The 13577-nt window shown below is 39.0% G+C and overlaps 1 protein-coding gene across 1 annotated transcript; it reads right to left on the reverse strand.

The window, feature by feature from the left end:
* Positions 1–1189: 1189 nt before the first annotated feature.
* Positions 1190–10048, reverse strand: gps1 (G protein pathway suppressor 1). Its single transcript, XM_042393666.1, has 14 exons — positions 9889–10048; positions 8250–8342; positions 7683–7864; positions 7183–7347; positions 6617–6752; positions 6217–6294; positions 5354–5414; positions 5119–5204; positions 4081–4175; positions 3890–3995; positions 3645–3725; positions 2915–3052; positions 2693–2827; positions 1190–1628 (listed from the first exon to the last, which is right to left on the reverse strand). Exons 1-14 carry the CDS (start codon positions 9919–9921, stop codon positions 1554–1556), a joined length of 1464 nt encoding a protein of 487 aa, XP_042249600.1. The 5' UTR covers positions 9922–10048; the 3' UTR covers positions 1190–1553.
* Between the last annotated feature and the right edge of the window lie 3529 nt (positions 10049–13577).

Raw genomic sequence — 13577 nt, forward strand, 5'->3', positions numbered from 1 at the left:
CAATACAAAAAGGACAAACAATCCAACAGGCAAACAAGCCAATTGTCTATTTCTCCTTTTCACCCATCTCCCTTTTCTTTTTTCTCACATTTGCTGCCTCTCACTCATTGTAACATGAATACTTAATTATCATGTTTACTTTATAATAGTGTTACCTTGCTATGAACTGATTGATAGTCTGTGCTGCTTTGTAGTTTGATATATTATAAACTGGGTTTACTGGGTATTTAATGTTGTAAATTATCCCTCCATATGTCTGAAGCTTTGTTTCGAATCCAGAGTGACACATGAAAATCTACTGACTCATAAAAATATCTATTGCTCTTCATTACTTGTAACTTTATTGTAAATTCAGTACTTGTCCATTTCAGGATCCGAGATAGGATGTCAGGATAGGAATGATAAGGCATTTTTCCAGTGCTGTTTGGTCAGTGGTCGGGCTGTTGACACATTTGATTCTCTGAAGTTAACCTGCTTCAGAGCAGGTGTGCAGCAGGTAACCTGTAGGTGATTTCTACAGGACACAGCGGCTGGGTTTGGACTGATTCACTGGTGCAGTGTACACTGCAGCTTCTCATGACACAGCAGTAGAGTTTAAGAGACCGCACAATTTTGTTTCCAGACAACGTGTTTAAAGGATAGATTCTTGTTTTTTCCAAGTCTGTATTAAAACTGAATGTGCACATTTCAAGAGTTGCTTTAATTGATGCTCCTGTCTATATTGGCTGTAAAGAGATCTCTTCCTTACATGTTTCCAATGAAAGTGATTAGGGACAAAATCCAGTCCTCACGCAAAAATACATTCCAAAATTCCACTAAAGCTAATCTGATAGTTGAGTAGTCTGAGTTTAACAAAAGTGAATCCTCTGTTCTACTATCCCCCCACCAGTCTTGACTAAATCAGACTGCTGAAGCCTCATATTGGTTCGGCTGAACTTTAGAAGTTGGAAGAGGAGGAATGATTACAGAAATTTTTGAAATTTACATGTGAGTAATGTTTTGACTTGAAAACATGTAAACCTATCTTTTAAACCTGTATAAGCTAAGGTAATAACAGAGCAACATCTTTATACCTACACCATCCTATCCCTCATTTGTCCTGACTCAATAAGTTCCAGCTATTGGTTGCATATTGCAAGTGCATGTGGAACTGACAACACAGCTAACATATAAAAACAACCAGCCATGGTATGTTTTGGTAGGTGTTTTTATTTTAAAACTTTGTTTCTGTTAATGAGGCCTCCATCGTATGTAAGCAGAACAAAGTGCATCTCCTACCAGTAACTTACAGCTCAAGTGCTGAGATTTCAACACATTTTCTTCTTGTCCAATTCTCCACATCATCAGACTAACAAAGGCTTTTCCCCCCCATGACATCTGATAGGGAACAGATCATTCCAGTCTTTACATTGTGTGTTGCTTCTGTCTTTAACAAACAAAGAAGAAACAGAAGGTGGGTGGGAGGTTGGGTGGGGGGGGTTGGTGTCGATGAATGATTGGGTGATTCCTCCCCTCCGGTCTGCGGCTGTTGTCAGCAGAGTCAGCGTGCAGACTCACATGTTGGTGCTCATCCTGGTCTGGCTGTTGGCTGGTGTCAGTTCACCCTGGCTGCCCTCTCTGGGTGGAGACTGAGGAGGGGGAGACCACAGGAGGCACCAAGTTTCAGTTCAAAGCTGCTATACTGTTTTAACCTTAATATAATAACAGTAGTTTTACAAAAAAAACCTCAACCCAATCAAGAATATTTCAGATGTCAGAAGGAGTAGACATCATTTTAATCATTTTTAGCAAGGTAACTAAACTTTTTTGTGGAAAATCTAAAACAAATCAGTCACAAAATATTATTCAAAGCAGAGTATTTTTGTGTTAAAATGTGAACAAAGGGGATTTTTAAGGGTTTAGCTGAGTAAGATGGTCAAAAAGGGTCAACAACACAGCAGAGGCAGAGGTATCCTGACTTATGGTCTCTATTATGGGTCAAGATCCTAAAACAATGGATCCTATGTTTCCTATAATGCAACTCAATAGTGTCTTTCAGTAGACCCTCTATGCATGGTAAACACACACGTCTTTCAAACTCCACACCTTCAGTTTATAAGTCAGAAGTCCCTCCAGGAAAATGAAATATTTTGATCGCAATAATTGACACAAATTCAAGAAATCTCTGCAATATTTGTGAGAGCTTGCAATTTTAAATTAAGACAACTTTTCAGCATGAAATATCCAACAGACCACTTGTGATGTGAATCAATTTTTGCGTTTCATGTTGTTGTAACTTGCTTCATCAGCAAGGAGGTGCATTCAGGTGGAAGATGGACAAATCTCACCTGCCAATAAAAATGAGCTAAACAATTCCATAATATCCCAAATGAGGTTTGATTCAGTTCGACAGAAGAATATGAGTTGATGTTGTTCAGACAGCAAAGACATAAAAATGGGAACTTTGGAAATTAAATTATATTTTTATGTTAATGGATTTATTTAATGGCATTATTGATTGATTGTATTTGGTTCTAATGTTGAGCTGAAAGTTGATTTAATAAAGGCTTATAAATGTGAAACTTAAGTACAGTGTTTTCTTTTTTATATAACTTTGAGCCCATGGTTCTCATGTTCAGAAAATACATTTAGGATGAATAGTCAGTATAAGCTGTCATGAGTTTTTTTTTTTTTTTTTTTTTTTTTTTTTTACCTTGACATGAATCTGGTTGCGCAGCACAGCGGCTCGGAGGATCATAGCTTTGGCTCGTCTCTGGAACTCTTTGCCCATATGGAGCGACTTCTCAAACGTGGTGCTCCTCTGATCCACGTCCCTCGCATACAGAATCTATCATCAACATGTCAGAGTAGCAGTTTGTAGTGATTCAAATGAGAAACCAGTCATTTTAACAACATCTTCTCGTGTGTTTTTCACCTTGCTGTGGGAGTCGATCCGTGCGTTGATGAGCCCCTCCAGTATGAGCTGCGTGAGCTCATCTTCCAGAGCTGCTACTGTGGTGTTGAAAGCCTGAGCCATCTTAGTCATGTCTGCTGACACGTAGGGGCTGAAATACTGAACACACACACACACAGAGTCACTTGTCTATCATGCTACATTAGTTATTTATTCATCAACATATTGTTTAATGGACAAATTAAGTCACATATTAGACATTTCCATCTCAAACATTTCCTCCTATTATAACTGTTTCCCAGAGAATCACACTGCTGTCACAGTGGAAAAGAAAAGTTCACCAGTGAGCATGATTATACTGTCAAATGGAAAACCAGTAGGGAAAATTATTATAATATATACTGTATGTACTTCCCCACAGTATAACAATAATTCCTGATGATATAATTAAATTAATTTCACCCAGATTTATTTACATATTTTATTTGGACAGACAGTGCAGTGAGAGGACAGGTTCTACAGTGAGAAGGTTTTTCCTGAACTGTTCAGTTGTGGAGACGGACTTATCTAGACTTACAGAGACTACCTGCTGGTCAGTTTCACTTTCTGTTGTACTTTGGATTAAATTGTTTTGAACACAAGGATGCATGGCTGTGTAATGATCTCTTCTTTCATCCAGACACTTTGTCCTGCACATGCTCACATGTAAAAAGAAAGAAAGAAAACAAAGTATCCACAGTGTGTGAGTCACCTGGATGAGGGCTCTGTTCCTGATCTGGCTGTACAGTGTCTTGACGTGCGGGGCCAGGTACATGTCCAACAGGAGGTTATCCTGGAGGAGACACCACAGAAGTTACTCATCCCAACACACACTCAAAATGATCACATAATATACTGCCATGTGTCTGCTGACATAACCTCTGTACAGTCTCAAACTGCTGAGCTTTGACTGAGTTACTTCATCACGACTTTACAGTGTGTAGTGTCTGCTTTCACCTTCATTTCATCCAGAAGCTTGAGGCAAGACGCGTACTTTGACTCGTAGAACTTGAAGATGATGTCACGGATCTGAGGTTCCAACTCCAGAAATAACTTAAAGGAGCTGAGGACAGAAAAAAAAGATTTCAGATTTCCGTTCATTAAATGTACAAAGCACAGTTTGCATGTGCTAAACTGCTAGCGCCTACCTGCTGGAGATGACGTTGCGTTGGAGCTCCTGTCTGTCAAATGTGGCCAATGCACACAAGCCTCCGTACACTGCTACATTACTGGGTGACAGAAGCTGCAGACACACAGACACAGACACACACACACCTCATTAGGTTTTTGTCAGTAATATCAGCCTGGCTTTCAAAGAGTTTTATTATCCCATGTTTTGAGTTTTATTCACAACCACTAAAGGCTGCAAGAGATTTGATGATAATCACAACACTTTCTTGGCTTCGAGCAGCTGACTGGAGCTGATGGTGAGCTAATGGGAACACTGCCCCCCTTCTACTATGTTATTTATTTATATGATCTATTTATATCTGTGTAAAAAAAAGTGTGCATTTTCTGTGTTGAGGCATTTCATTCTTCAACATTTATTATACGTATAGCTATCTGGGCCTTCAGAGCCCTTCTGGTGTCAAAAGCTGCTGGTAAATTATCACACACATGACTGTGGACATGGATAAACCTATCTGGAACAATTCTAAACTAGTTTTAAGTTATTCCTCTACCAGTGTGTGCAAATACAGGCCCTGGCCCTGTATATGTCTACAGTATGATTACAATATAATTGTAAATTAAATCCTTAAATACACATACAAACAGCCTATCCCATTGAGTTTAGCGTTACTGAAGTTCACAAGAGGTGAGGAATAATTATTTGTAGTCACTGTCATCACAATTAACTCCTCAATTTTCTCATTTTTAAATTTGATGCACTCTCTTTTATTGGATGTTCTGATGGAACAAACTTATGGTGGACATGGTATTTGCTAAAACGTTGATTCTTTAAGTTAGACTGAGTTGAGTGCTCTATTTCAAAAGCAATAGAGTGCACTGAACTGTGAGGGCGCTCTATTGCTTTTGAAGTGTATGTCCTTTGGTGATAATCTATCTGAATATATATTTTGCATAATTGCCATTGATTTGTTTGTTAGTGCACAAACATCAATCTACTCATTGAGCAAAGCATCCAGTAACGAAAAAACTGGCACCACTGGCTGACATCACCTCACCTCTGGACAGTCACAGTGGTCAAATGAGGCCTGCAGGAAGCACTTGGCAGCTGGTTTGTATTTGCGAGAGGCCAACTCTGCCAGGCCTGAAACACCAATAAACAAGTGAAGACTTGTTAGCTACACATGCATAATATCAACCACTTTTTTTCATATGACACTACAAGTCATTCCATCAGTTCATATTTATCCATACTAGGAGAGGACATGAAGTCAGGTGGTAACATTGTCTTACCTGCAGCACACTTTAATTTGGTGAGGACTGCTTGATTTTGGCTATCTCGCTCTCCTCTTTGCTGCACAGAAACAAACAGAAAACAGCATCAACTGAAGGCATTTCTCATCTTAGAAACAACAGTTAGAAAGATACTGTCACTGCAGTTTGTAGTACTGTATCTGTCACCAAGATGTTGGTGCTTTCGGGCCATTTTGGATGTTTTAATGAAACAACACTGATGATGGATATATGGCACTGACTAAAAAGCAGATTCTTTAAGGCTAGAAATCAAACTCCACCTTGTTTCCAAAAACAGTTGCATGGATTGTTTTCTGTCTAATCAGCCCTGCATTGAAACAGAGCAAGGGGCTACGTTGGTGGGGGCCAGGGAAGTCCAGATTAATACATACAATATACAGTGCTACAGATTAGTGCCTTTCAAGGTTTATCAGATGCAAAAACACAGTGCAAAAGTTGAGCATGGTTCAACTTTTTTGCTGGATGACCACTGCAGTGTTTTGCTGAGCTCTCTGCGGTGGCACTGCATCAACGCTCTGGCCCCATTCGCATTAAAAGAGAGGACTGTGTTCTTTCAGGCAGTGCTAATGATGATCTGTGCGCCCCCTTATTTAAGACACACTTATGACCTTACTGTTAATGGCAACCATATTCATCCCTAAAAATGAACTTCTCTGTGTACAAGTCAAGTTACACACAGCATATTTAAAGTTGGTCGTATACTCCTTCAGACATGCTGGTTGGAAGGTGGACCCCACATTTTATTTCCAACGTGGTTGGACAACACCATCTCTGAGCAACCATAAAATCAACCTGAGCACTGTTGAGAGTATGAGTTTAAAGTGTGAGATGGTGGTACTCACCTCTGCTATCTCTGGCGTGGATTCTGCCTTGTTGACATAGCTCAGTACATGGGACCAGTTCTGGAGGTAAACACTAACCTGTAGACACAGAGGAGAGAATTTACTCCTTCATATAAAAGTCAAATAGTTGAAACCTCTCTCACTCGTTTCTACCCCAAGCTACTTTTCATGTCATGTGACACAAACCGTGGAGATGACTGTTCTGCTTTCTCTCTGGTTTTAAGAGCTTAATACTCCTAACTTATGAGATGCACAAAAAGGCAGTACATACATGTTTCAGGAAACCAGTGAAGCATAAACAGTCCCAACTCTAACCGCTAGTTGTTGTTGTTATGTTATACATTTTATACTGTCATGTGACATGACTGCAGCAGAGCATTATGGCTCCATCCTGCTCTACCTTGATGACATTCAGACACATGTTGATGACATGTTTAGCACTGGTGCAGTAGTCTCTGGCTCGGGAGTAGCACTTGAGGGCGTTACTGAGGTCACCACAGTCCAGGTAATGGTCCCCCAAGTCATCATGGCCTCTCCTAGGGAGGAGGGACAGAAAGGAAGGAAGGTGAGAGGAAGATAAAGAGGTGGTAAACACAAGGAATGACTGGTAATCAGTCAGTTCGAGTACTTTCTAATAACCAAGCTGGCAAAACTAAACATGATCTACACTACCATGAACCATGAAATATAATATTTTACCATTGTCATTCTACTCCACTACTTTACAGCTGATGTTATTATTATTGCACACTCAGTGCCTGTGTGGTGTTAAGTGGTCATTTGTTATATTTAACCCCATTTTGCTCTATTTAACCCAACTCTTGGCTGTAGATTGGCAATGGCTGTATCCCGTTACCATTGACTAATTTCACTAAATTTTAGACACAAAATTAAGTTCTCTAGGCTTTTTTATGTGACAGCAGTGAAACTAATAAATTCCTGCAATCATTCTTTCTGCCATCATACCTGATGCTTTCTTTAATGGAGTTTCCCTTGTAGTTCTTGAGATCAGTGTCCAGTTTCTCCAGTTTGAGCAGAGCCTTTTTCCTGGTGGACTCGGCCCAGGCTGAGTCCAGAGGAGGAGGAACAACCCCGCCTTCGGGTACTGTGTCTGGCACACCCTGCACTTCCCTGTAGATTAAAAAAAAACAACTGTTTATTTAAATGCTGACAAATGTATTTGTAAGAGTAAAAAACAATGGTTTGCCATCAGATTGTGGTGCAGTGTACTGTGGCTCCCCCAGGTGGTCTCTTTTAGTATGTTAAGAGCAGTTTACATTTCTACTTGTTTCAAGATTTAATTGTTTACATTGAGCTGTGCTATGGCTGGGTGATATAGTGAAAAACTTGATCACATTGGTATTGTTTTCATATGAGTCGATATCAATATATAATCAGGGTTGCACTCTTTCAAAAGGGACTCTGTCTAAAAGCAGCGCCCTGATGCTAGAAGATCACTGTAATACCGTGTAGCCTCTGTGAGTTTACGGTGGATCTCTTCGTAAGTGTCAACATTGAAGGTCCTCTGGACGAAGGTGAGGGCCATCTTTAGGGCTTCCACCCGGAGCTGAGGGCAATGCTCAGCAATGAACTGAAGTCTCTCGATACGCATTAATCCACTGTAGCTGGTCGCATACTGCTCCAGGTCCTACACACAGGGAGGGAGAGGTGAAACATGAGTGAACATTCTACTCAGTCTAATCAGGTCTGGGAGGGTCTCATTTTACTGCTGCGGGTCTCAGGTCAGCATACTGGCTTTTGGGACTGATGGTGAAAAGGTAAGGGAAAAGATGCAAAGTCTGTCAGGGTGTGATATATATTCTGCCGACAAATGAGATAAATTTACCAATGCTTACATGTAGGCTATTTAGTAGAAAGTGAAGAGACTCTTGAATCCCTGAACAACAGTGCTTTACATCACTGCCACTGAGGCATCATGCAAATAATTCTTGTCTTTGAGCAAGCAGTTAAAACTGTGTGACACCAACAAGGGTTAGGGTTAGTGTGTATTTAAAGGTTCATCAGGTCAATACCAGTGTTGGGTTCTCCACTATGTAGTTGGTGTCTGGAGCATTCTGCTGGTCTTCCTGTGGGTCAGCATCAATCTGCATGGGCTCCACAGACCCCTGAGAGAAATGCACCAGGCAGAGTTCAGCAGTCATTACAATGCAAGACACAATCCACATCACAGCTGAATAACAGGAAGACAAAACTAAAAAAAAAAAAAATATATTGTAAGAAAAAGGTGTCACATATTTAGTCAGCATTAAGAGGAGGATTATTTCCAATGAGCAAATCAGTCAACCAGTGACTAACAACCACAAAATAAGGCGTGGTGCAGCCCATTCTTGCAGCAGAGCTACAGAAACATCAGGCTGAACTTCTGTTTGTGGTGATGCTGCCTTATTAACCTCAACAAACATTTCAGAACCAGGAGCTGTCCATAGTATGAACTATTAAATATTATGCATGGCACCGAGGGAGACACAGTATCAGATATGGGTTTTCATTATTTGATGATAAATTCATGTAATTGCAATTATAAAACAGCTAAGACGGTTTACATTGTTTATCTCGGATGTTGGTGAATGTAACGTCCAATAGACACCCTCCAATACATGGAGACGTGGGAATCAGTTTGGAAAACAGTGAACAAATATTATTTATCTACAGCCTTGTTCTAAACTGGCTGTATGGCGATAAACAAGGCAACATGGCCATGCTAGAGTTTTGAACGGAGTCGTATCTTTACATGGGCTTTTCAATAAAGTAGAAACAGGGTGATGAAGTAGAAGGGATACATTCAGACATAGGTTCATGAGTTTGAAATAACGCTAATTCTTGGAAGACAAAAACAACCATAATGCTTTAAAACTGTCCAATTGGACCTGGCAAAGTAAAGTTAGTTAGTTTGCGAGCGTTAACGTATACCTAAGGTAACGATAGCTGCTGCGAAGCTAATGTGACGCACTGCTAATAACAGGAAGTTAGCCTGGCAAAGCTAACTATCGTTAGCTACAGGCTACCATGAAACAGATTGTTTCTCAGTCTACCTTATATGTTGCCTTGGATGAAGAATCAAACGTAAAATGCCAGTACCTCTGTAACTTCTAGCTATTAGCGTCACTTGTTTTGCTAGTGTACCGTAACAAAATTACTACTGTTGTTAATGTTGTTAGCCAATGAGGCCTTAAATCAGTTTATTAGCCTTCTGTTCAACACTCCATTAAAAAAATTTAACAGTTTCAAATGGTTTGGCTTTACTGGCAAACATACATGCATTAACAAGATTTTATAACATTTAGAGGGTCATTCATTAATTCGGCATAATCCAATGCACAAAGCAGATATTATATCAATAAACAGGTCAGTCGTTGGGTTACTAGCTGACGAAGATGCACTGTAGAGGAGGTCAGTAAGTTACCTTCAGCAAAAAATGTCAACGAATTCCAACGTTTTAATCCAACAATATGTTGTTTAGTAAAGTATCCATATGCCTAGTACAAAAATAAACAAGTGATATCTATGCGGTTTTAAATTGTGATATTTAACCATGACTGAACTGCAGCTAAGTTTAGGTAAACGTGTATAACATTACTCCACCGGTACCGAAAATACATCAGCGACCTTTGCTAGTTAGAAATGACAAAAACAGTAATAGCTAAGACTTACCTGAAAGTTAAAGACTTGCACAGGCAAAGGCATCTTATTTTATTCTGAATTCTGTGTTGTTATGGTTAGGAGAAAGGTACAACATAAAGACAGCGGTGTGCGGCACAGTGCAGCAACTGAGCTATTGACTGAGTTGTCTACAGGGCTTCTTCTTTTTCTTTGTGTTTATTGGCGGATCGCAAACCAACGTCAAGGGAGCACACTGCCACCTACTGTATGTAGATTCATGACATGAAATCGTCTGAATACTGATTGGTCAATAGAAAAGAAAAAGAAAACTATTTCCTATTCCTGTCTGCATTATACAGCCTATCAACCCCCTTCTGATTCCCCTGAAGTCTTGACCTGTATTCAGTAATGGTTTTAAACTCAATTCCTGCCTCATGTACTGTAGATCTCAGTGTCTCCCTCTCTGTAGTTAATTTACAACAGTGCATAATAATATGTTCTACATCTTCCAGAATGTTACACCACTTACACAGATAATGTGGAATTAAACCTGCATGCCCAAACCTCCACCTCCTTTCTCAATTATGACATCCTCCTTTTCAGCTGTTTAACATGAACAGACGTCTGTATCCTATGATAATGTCTCCCTTTATTGTCTGTATCCCATTCCTTCCACCAGACATTAATTATGGCTGTTCTGATTAAAGATTTAAGCTACTTTAATCACTTTGTTGTCATATACTTTAGGAGCCTTTTTTGCCAATTTATCTGCTTGTTTTCCTTTAACAGACGTACGAGCAGGGACCCAACAAAACTGCATCTTTTGTACTATTAACAGCATAATGTGTATTTCAACCATTAGTTCTTTTCTGACTGTTTGCCTTGATGCCAAACCCCTGGAGGCTGTTGCGGAATCTGGACAAATTACTTTTTAATGGCTGTATCTGCACTGAAGGCCAAAAATGATTGTAAAAAATTTCTGTAGTTTAACCCTTTCAGATCCATCTTTTCTACAACTTTAGCTATATTCTATACACAACCTCTGTCATTAAACCTGGTATACTCCCAACATTCACTTAAAACCTCAGTGGTGTTGTGTTCCTTTTCACACCCTTTTAGTCAAGCCCAATATGCTAATGATAGATTCTCTTGTCTAAGATGTAATGGCAACTCACCAGCTTCTACGTACAGAGTGTTTATTGAAGTTGTTCTCATAGCCCCTAAACACAGTCTTACTGCTCTGTTCTGAATCCTGTTTGTTTAACTGCTTTTCCATACACTATACATCCATAATCAATAGTGGATCTTATTACCGTCTGGTATATGTTTAACAGTGATTGTTTATCAGCCCCCCAGTCATAAACCTTCTTACATTTTGTTTCTATGTGCTTTATATGAGAATTTAATGTGTTCTTTTCATCAAACTATAACCTTAAATAAAAAATTGAATTCTGGCACTCACTCTAAAGGTTGTCCATATAGAAATAGTTTCATGTTCATTGGTGTTTTCTTTTGTGTAAACAACATATACACAAAAACAACATATGCTAGGTCTTGTTTTCCAGATTTGATTTGTGGTTTTTAGGTTAAAGACATAAATAGGCTATAGGCTTTGAATATGCAACATTTAGGCTAAGCTCGGTAAGGAAATAAGAAAAGACCACATGATTAGGTAACAAAGCATGATGCTATGTTATGATCCTATCATCTCAGTTTCTTGGTGGGTACTTCCAAACAAACAAACAAAAAAAACTTAAAATTGCACAAAAAAAACTGATATTCATTGAGCTTGGAGTTTTGGGGGCCCTTGAGTTCTGGGGCCATGGGGCAGTTGGCATTAGAGTGGTAAATAAAGTGGTAACTGTGTATATATACTATTAATCGTTGGACAGCATGTCACATTAGCCTACTCTGTATGTGCAAGTGAACTCCAACAAAGGAACAGAGACAGAGCAGTTTAAGACTCTCAGGTTGTCCAGCATTATCAGAAACTGAATTGCTTCAGTAAGTCTAGTAAGCAATTTTTTGCTACTGTCTTCAAATTTTTCATAAAGATCCCCCCCCCCCCCCCCCTTTTTTTTTTTTTGTTGCATTTTTGCATCTTTGCCTTTATTTGAGGAAACAGCGGTAGAGAGACATGTAACAAAGGTCCCCAGCTGCAAATGAATTGTGATTATGTGGTATGCATCTTAACCATTAGGATACTGATGGTTCATTAGAAGTTAGACTTATTATTTTTTGACATAGAATGTTAAAGTTTTGACTTATTATATCATTATTTTGCTTCCCAGCTGGACACAAACTGGGAACGTTGTGGTCATTCTGCACATTAACCTAGGCACCATTGAACCATCCTGGGTATAACCCAGTAGGTTGTACAAGCACCATCACCACACAGTTAACCATATAATAGTCCATATATGGGCATAGAAACACACTCACTGAATGAACTGCACTTCAGTCACTTGGAAGGGGACTGATACTTGACTATAAAAAGTATCTTAATGTATATTTGCTGTCCAGTGGTTGAAGTTCTCACCTTGCTGAAGTGATATAGAGGTGTACACACCCTGACATCACTGTTGGCTATAGTAACATGTGCAACAGGGCACACAGTGATGAATATAATTACATGGTCTGAGAGCCCAGGTTGTTTTGCCCACACAGTGAAGGCAGGAAATTAAATCAGTTCGCATTACATTTCTGAACTGCATGAGAACTTTTGCATACTATGAGTTTGCACTCACAGAACAATAAGTACATTTCTTGGCAATTTTATGGTAGCACAGAAATGAGTTGGACAAAAGCCAATGAGCTGACTCACATGAAGACCCCCTACCCCTTAGTGAACGCTCTGGAATTTAATCTTAGTATGTCATCTCTAGTTAAGTGTGTCAGCTAAATATTTAACTGAAGTCCATGATACTTCAATAAAGATCTGTGTGAAACACTGACCGTTTTAATCTCTCTCCCTCTCTCTCTCTCTGTCTGTCCTATCCTGTGGGTGCTGACTAAGCACTTCACTGTCCTGTGCTGCGCGTCACAGTGCACAATCCCCATTATTACTGCTATTAATAGCCAATAAGCTATCGATGGTTCATTTTACTTTGACTCCATACTGTGATCTACAGGAGCACCAACCTCAACATCTGTGGTGCATAAAGTATTCAGATCTGTCACAAAGTACTGGTCGGAGCCATTTACTATACTATGGTGATGTATGCACTACTATGTACTGTGTATATTACTTTTACTGTTATAGTTTTTAAAAAAGTCCATTACAAAGGTCCTGCATACAAAAGTGTACTAAAGTAAAAGTACAGAAGTAAGCAAAATGTACATAATGTTAAAAGTAAGTGCTCATTTGCAGAATAACCTCTTTCATACATTGTTATATATATTTTGTTCTTGGATTATTATTGAGGCATCAATGGTGGGAGAAAATTCAATTTTAATTTAAAACTAAACATCTACTTTTATCAAAAAGAAATCAAATAGGAAGGTCTCTCTCTCTTAATCACTTGGATTTTTCATATTTAATTTAGGCTTATTTATTTAACATAACAACCATTTGTGTGATCTTTTAATTGTAGAATGTAAATTCTCCTCAGGTTGCTTAAACCCACAAATTCACAAAAAAATAAAAATAAAAATGTAAAAATATTATTGGCTCAATAACGTTTTTTGACATTTTTGATTGACATTGGATTTCTGGACTCACTCCTCAACTCACAATTACT

This window comes from Thunnus maccoyii, chromosome 18 (genome assembly GCF_910596095.1).
Source record: "Thunnus maccoyii chromosome 18, fThuMac1.1, whole genome shotgun sequence".
Lineage (NCBI taxonomy): Eukaryota > Metazoa > Chordata > Actinopteri > Scombriformes > Scombridae > Thunnus > Thunnus maccoyii.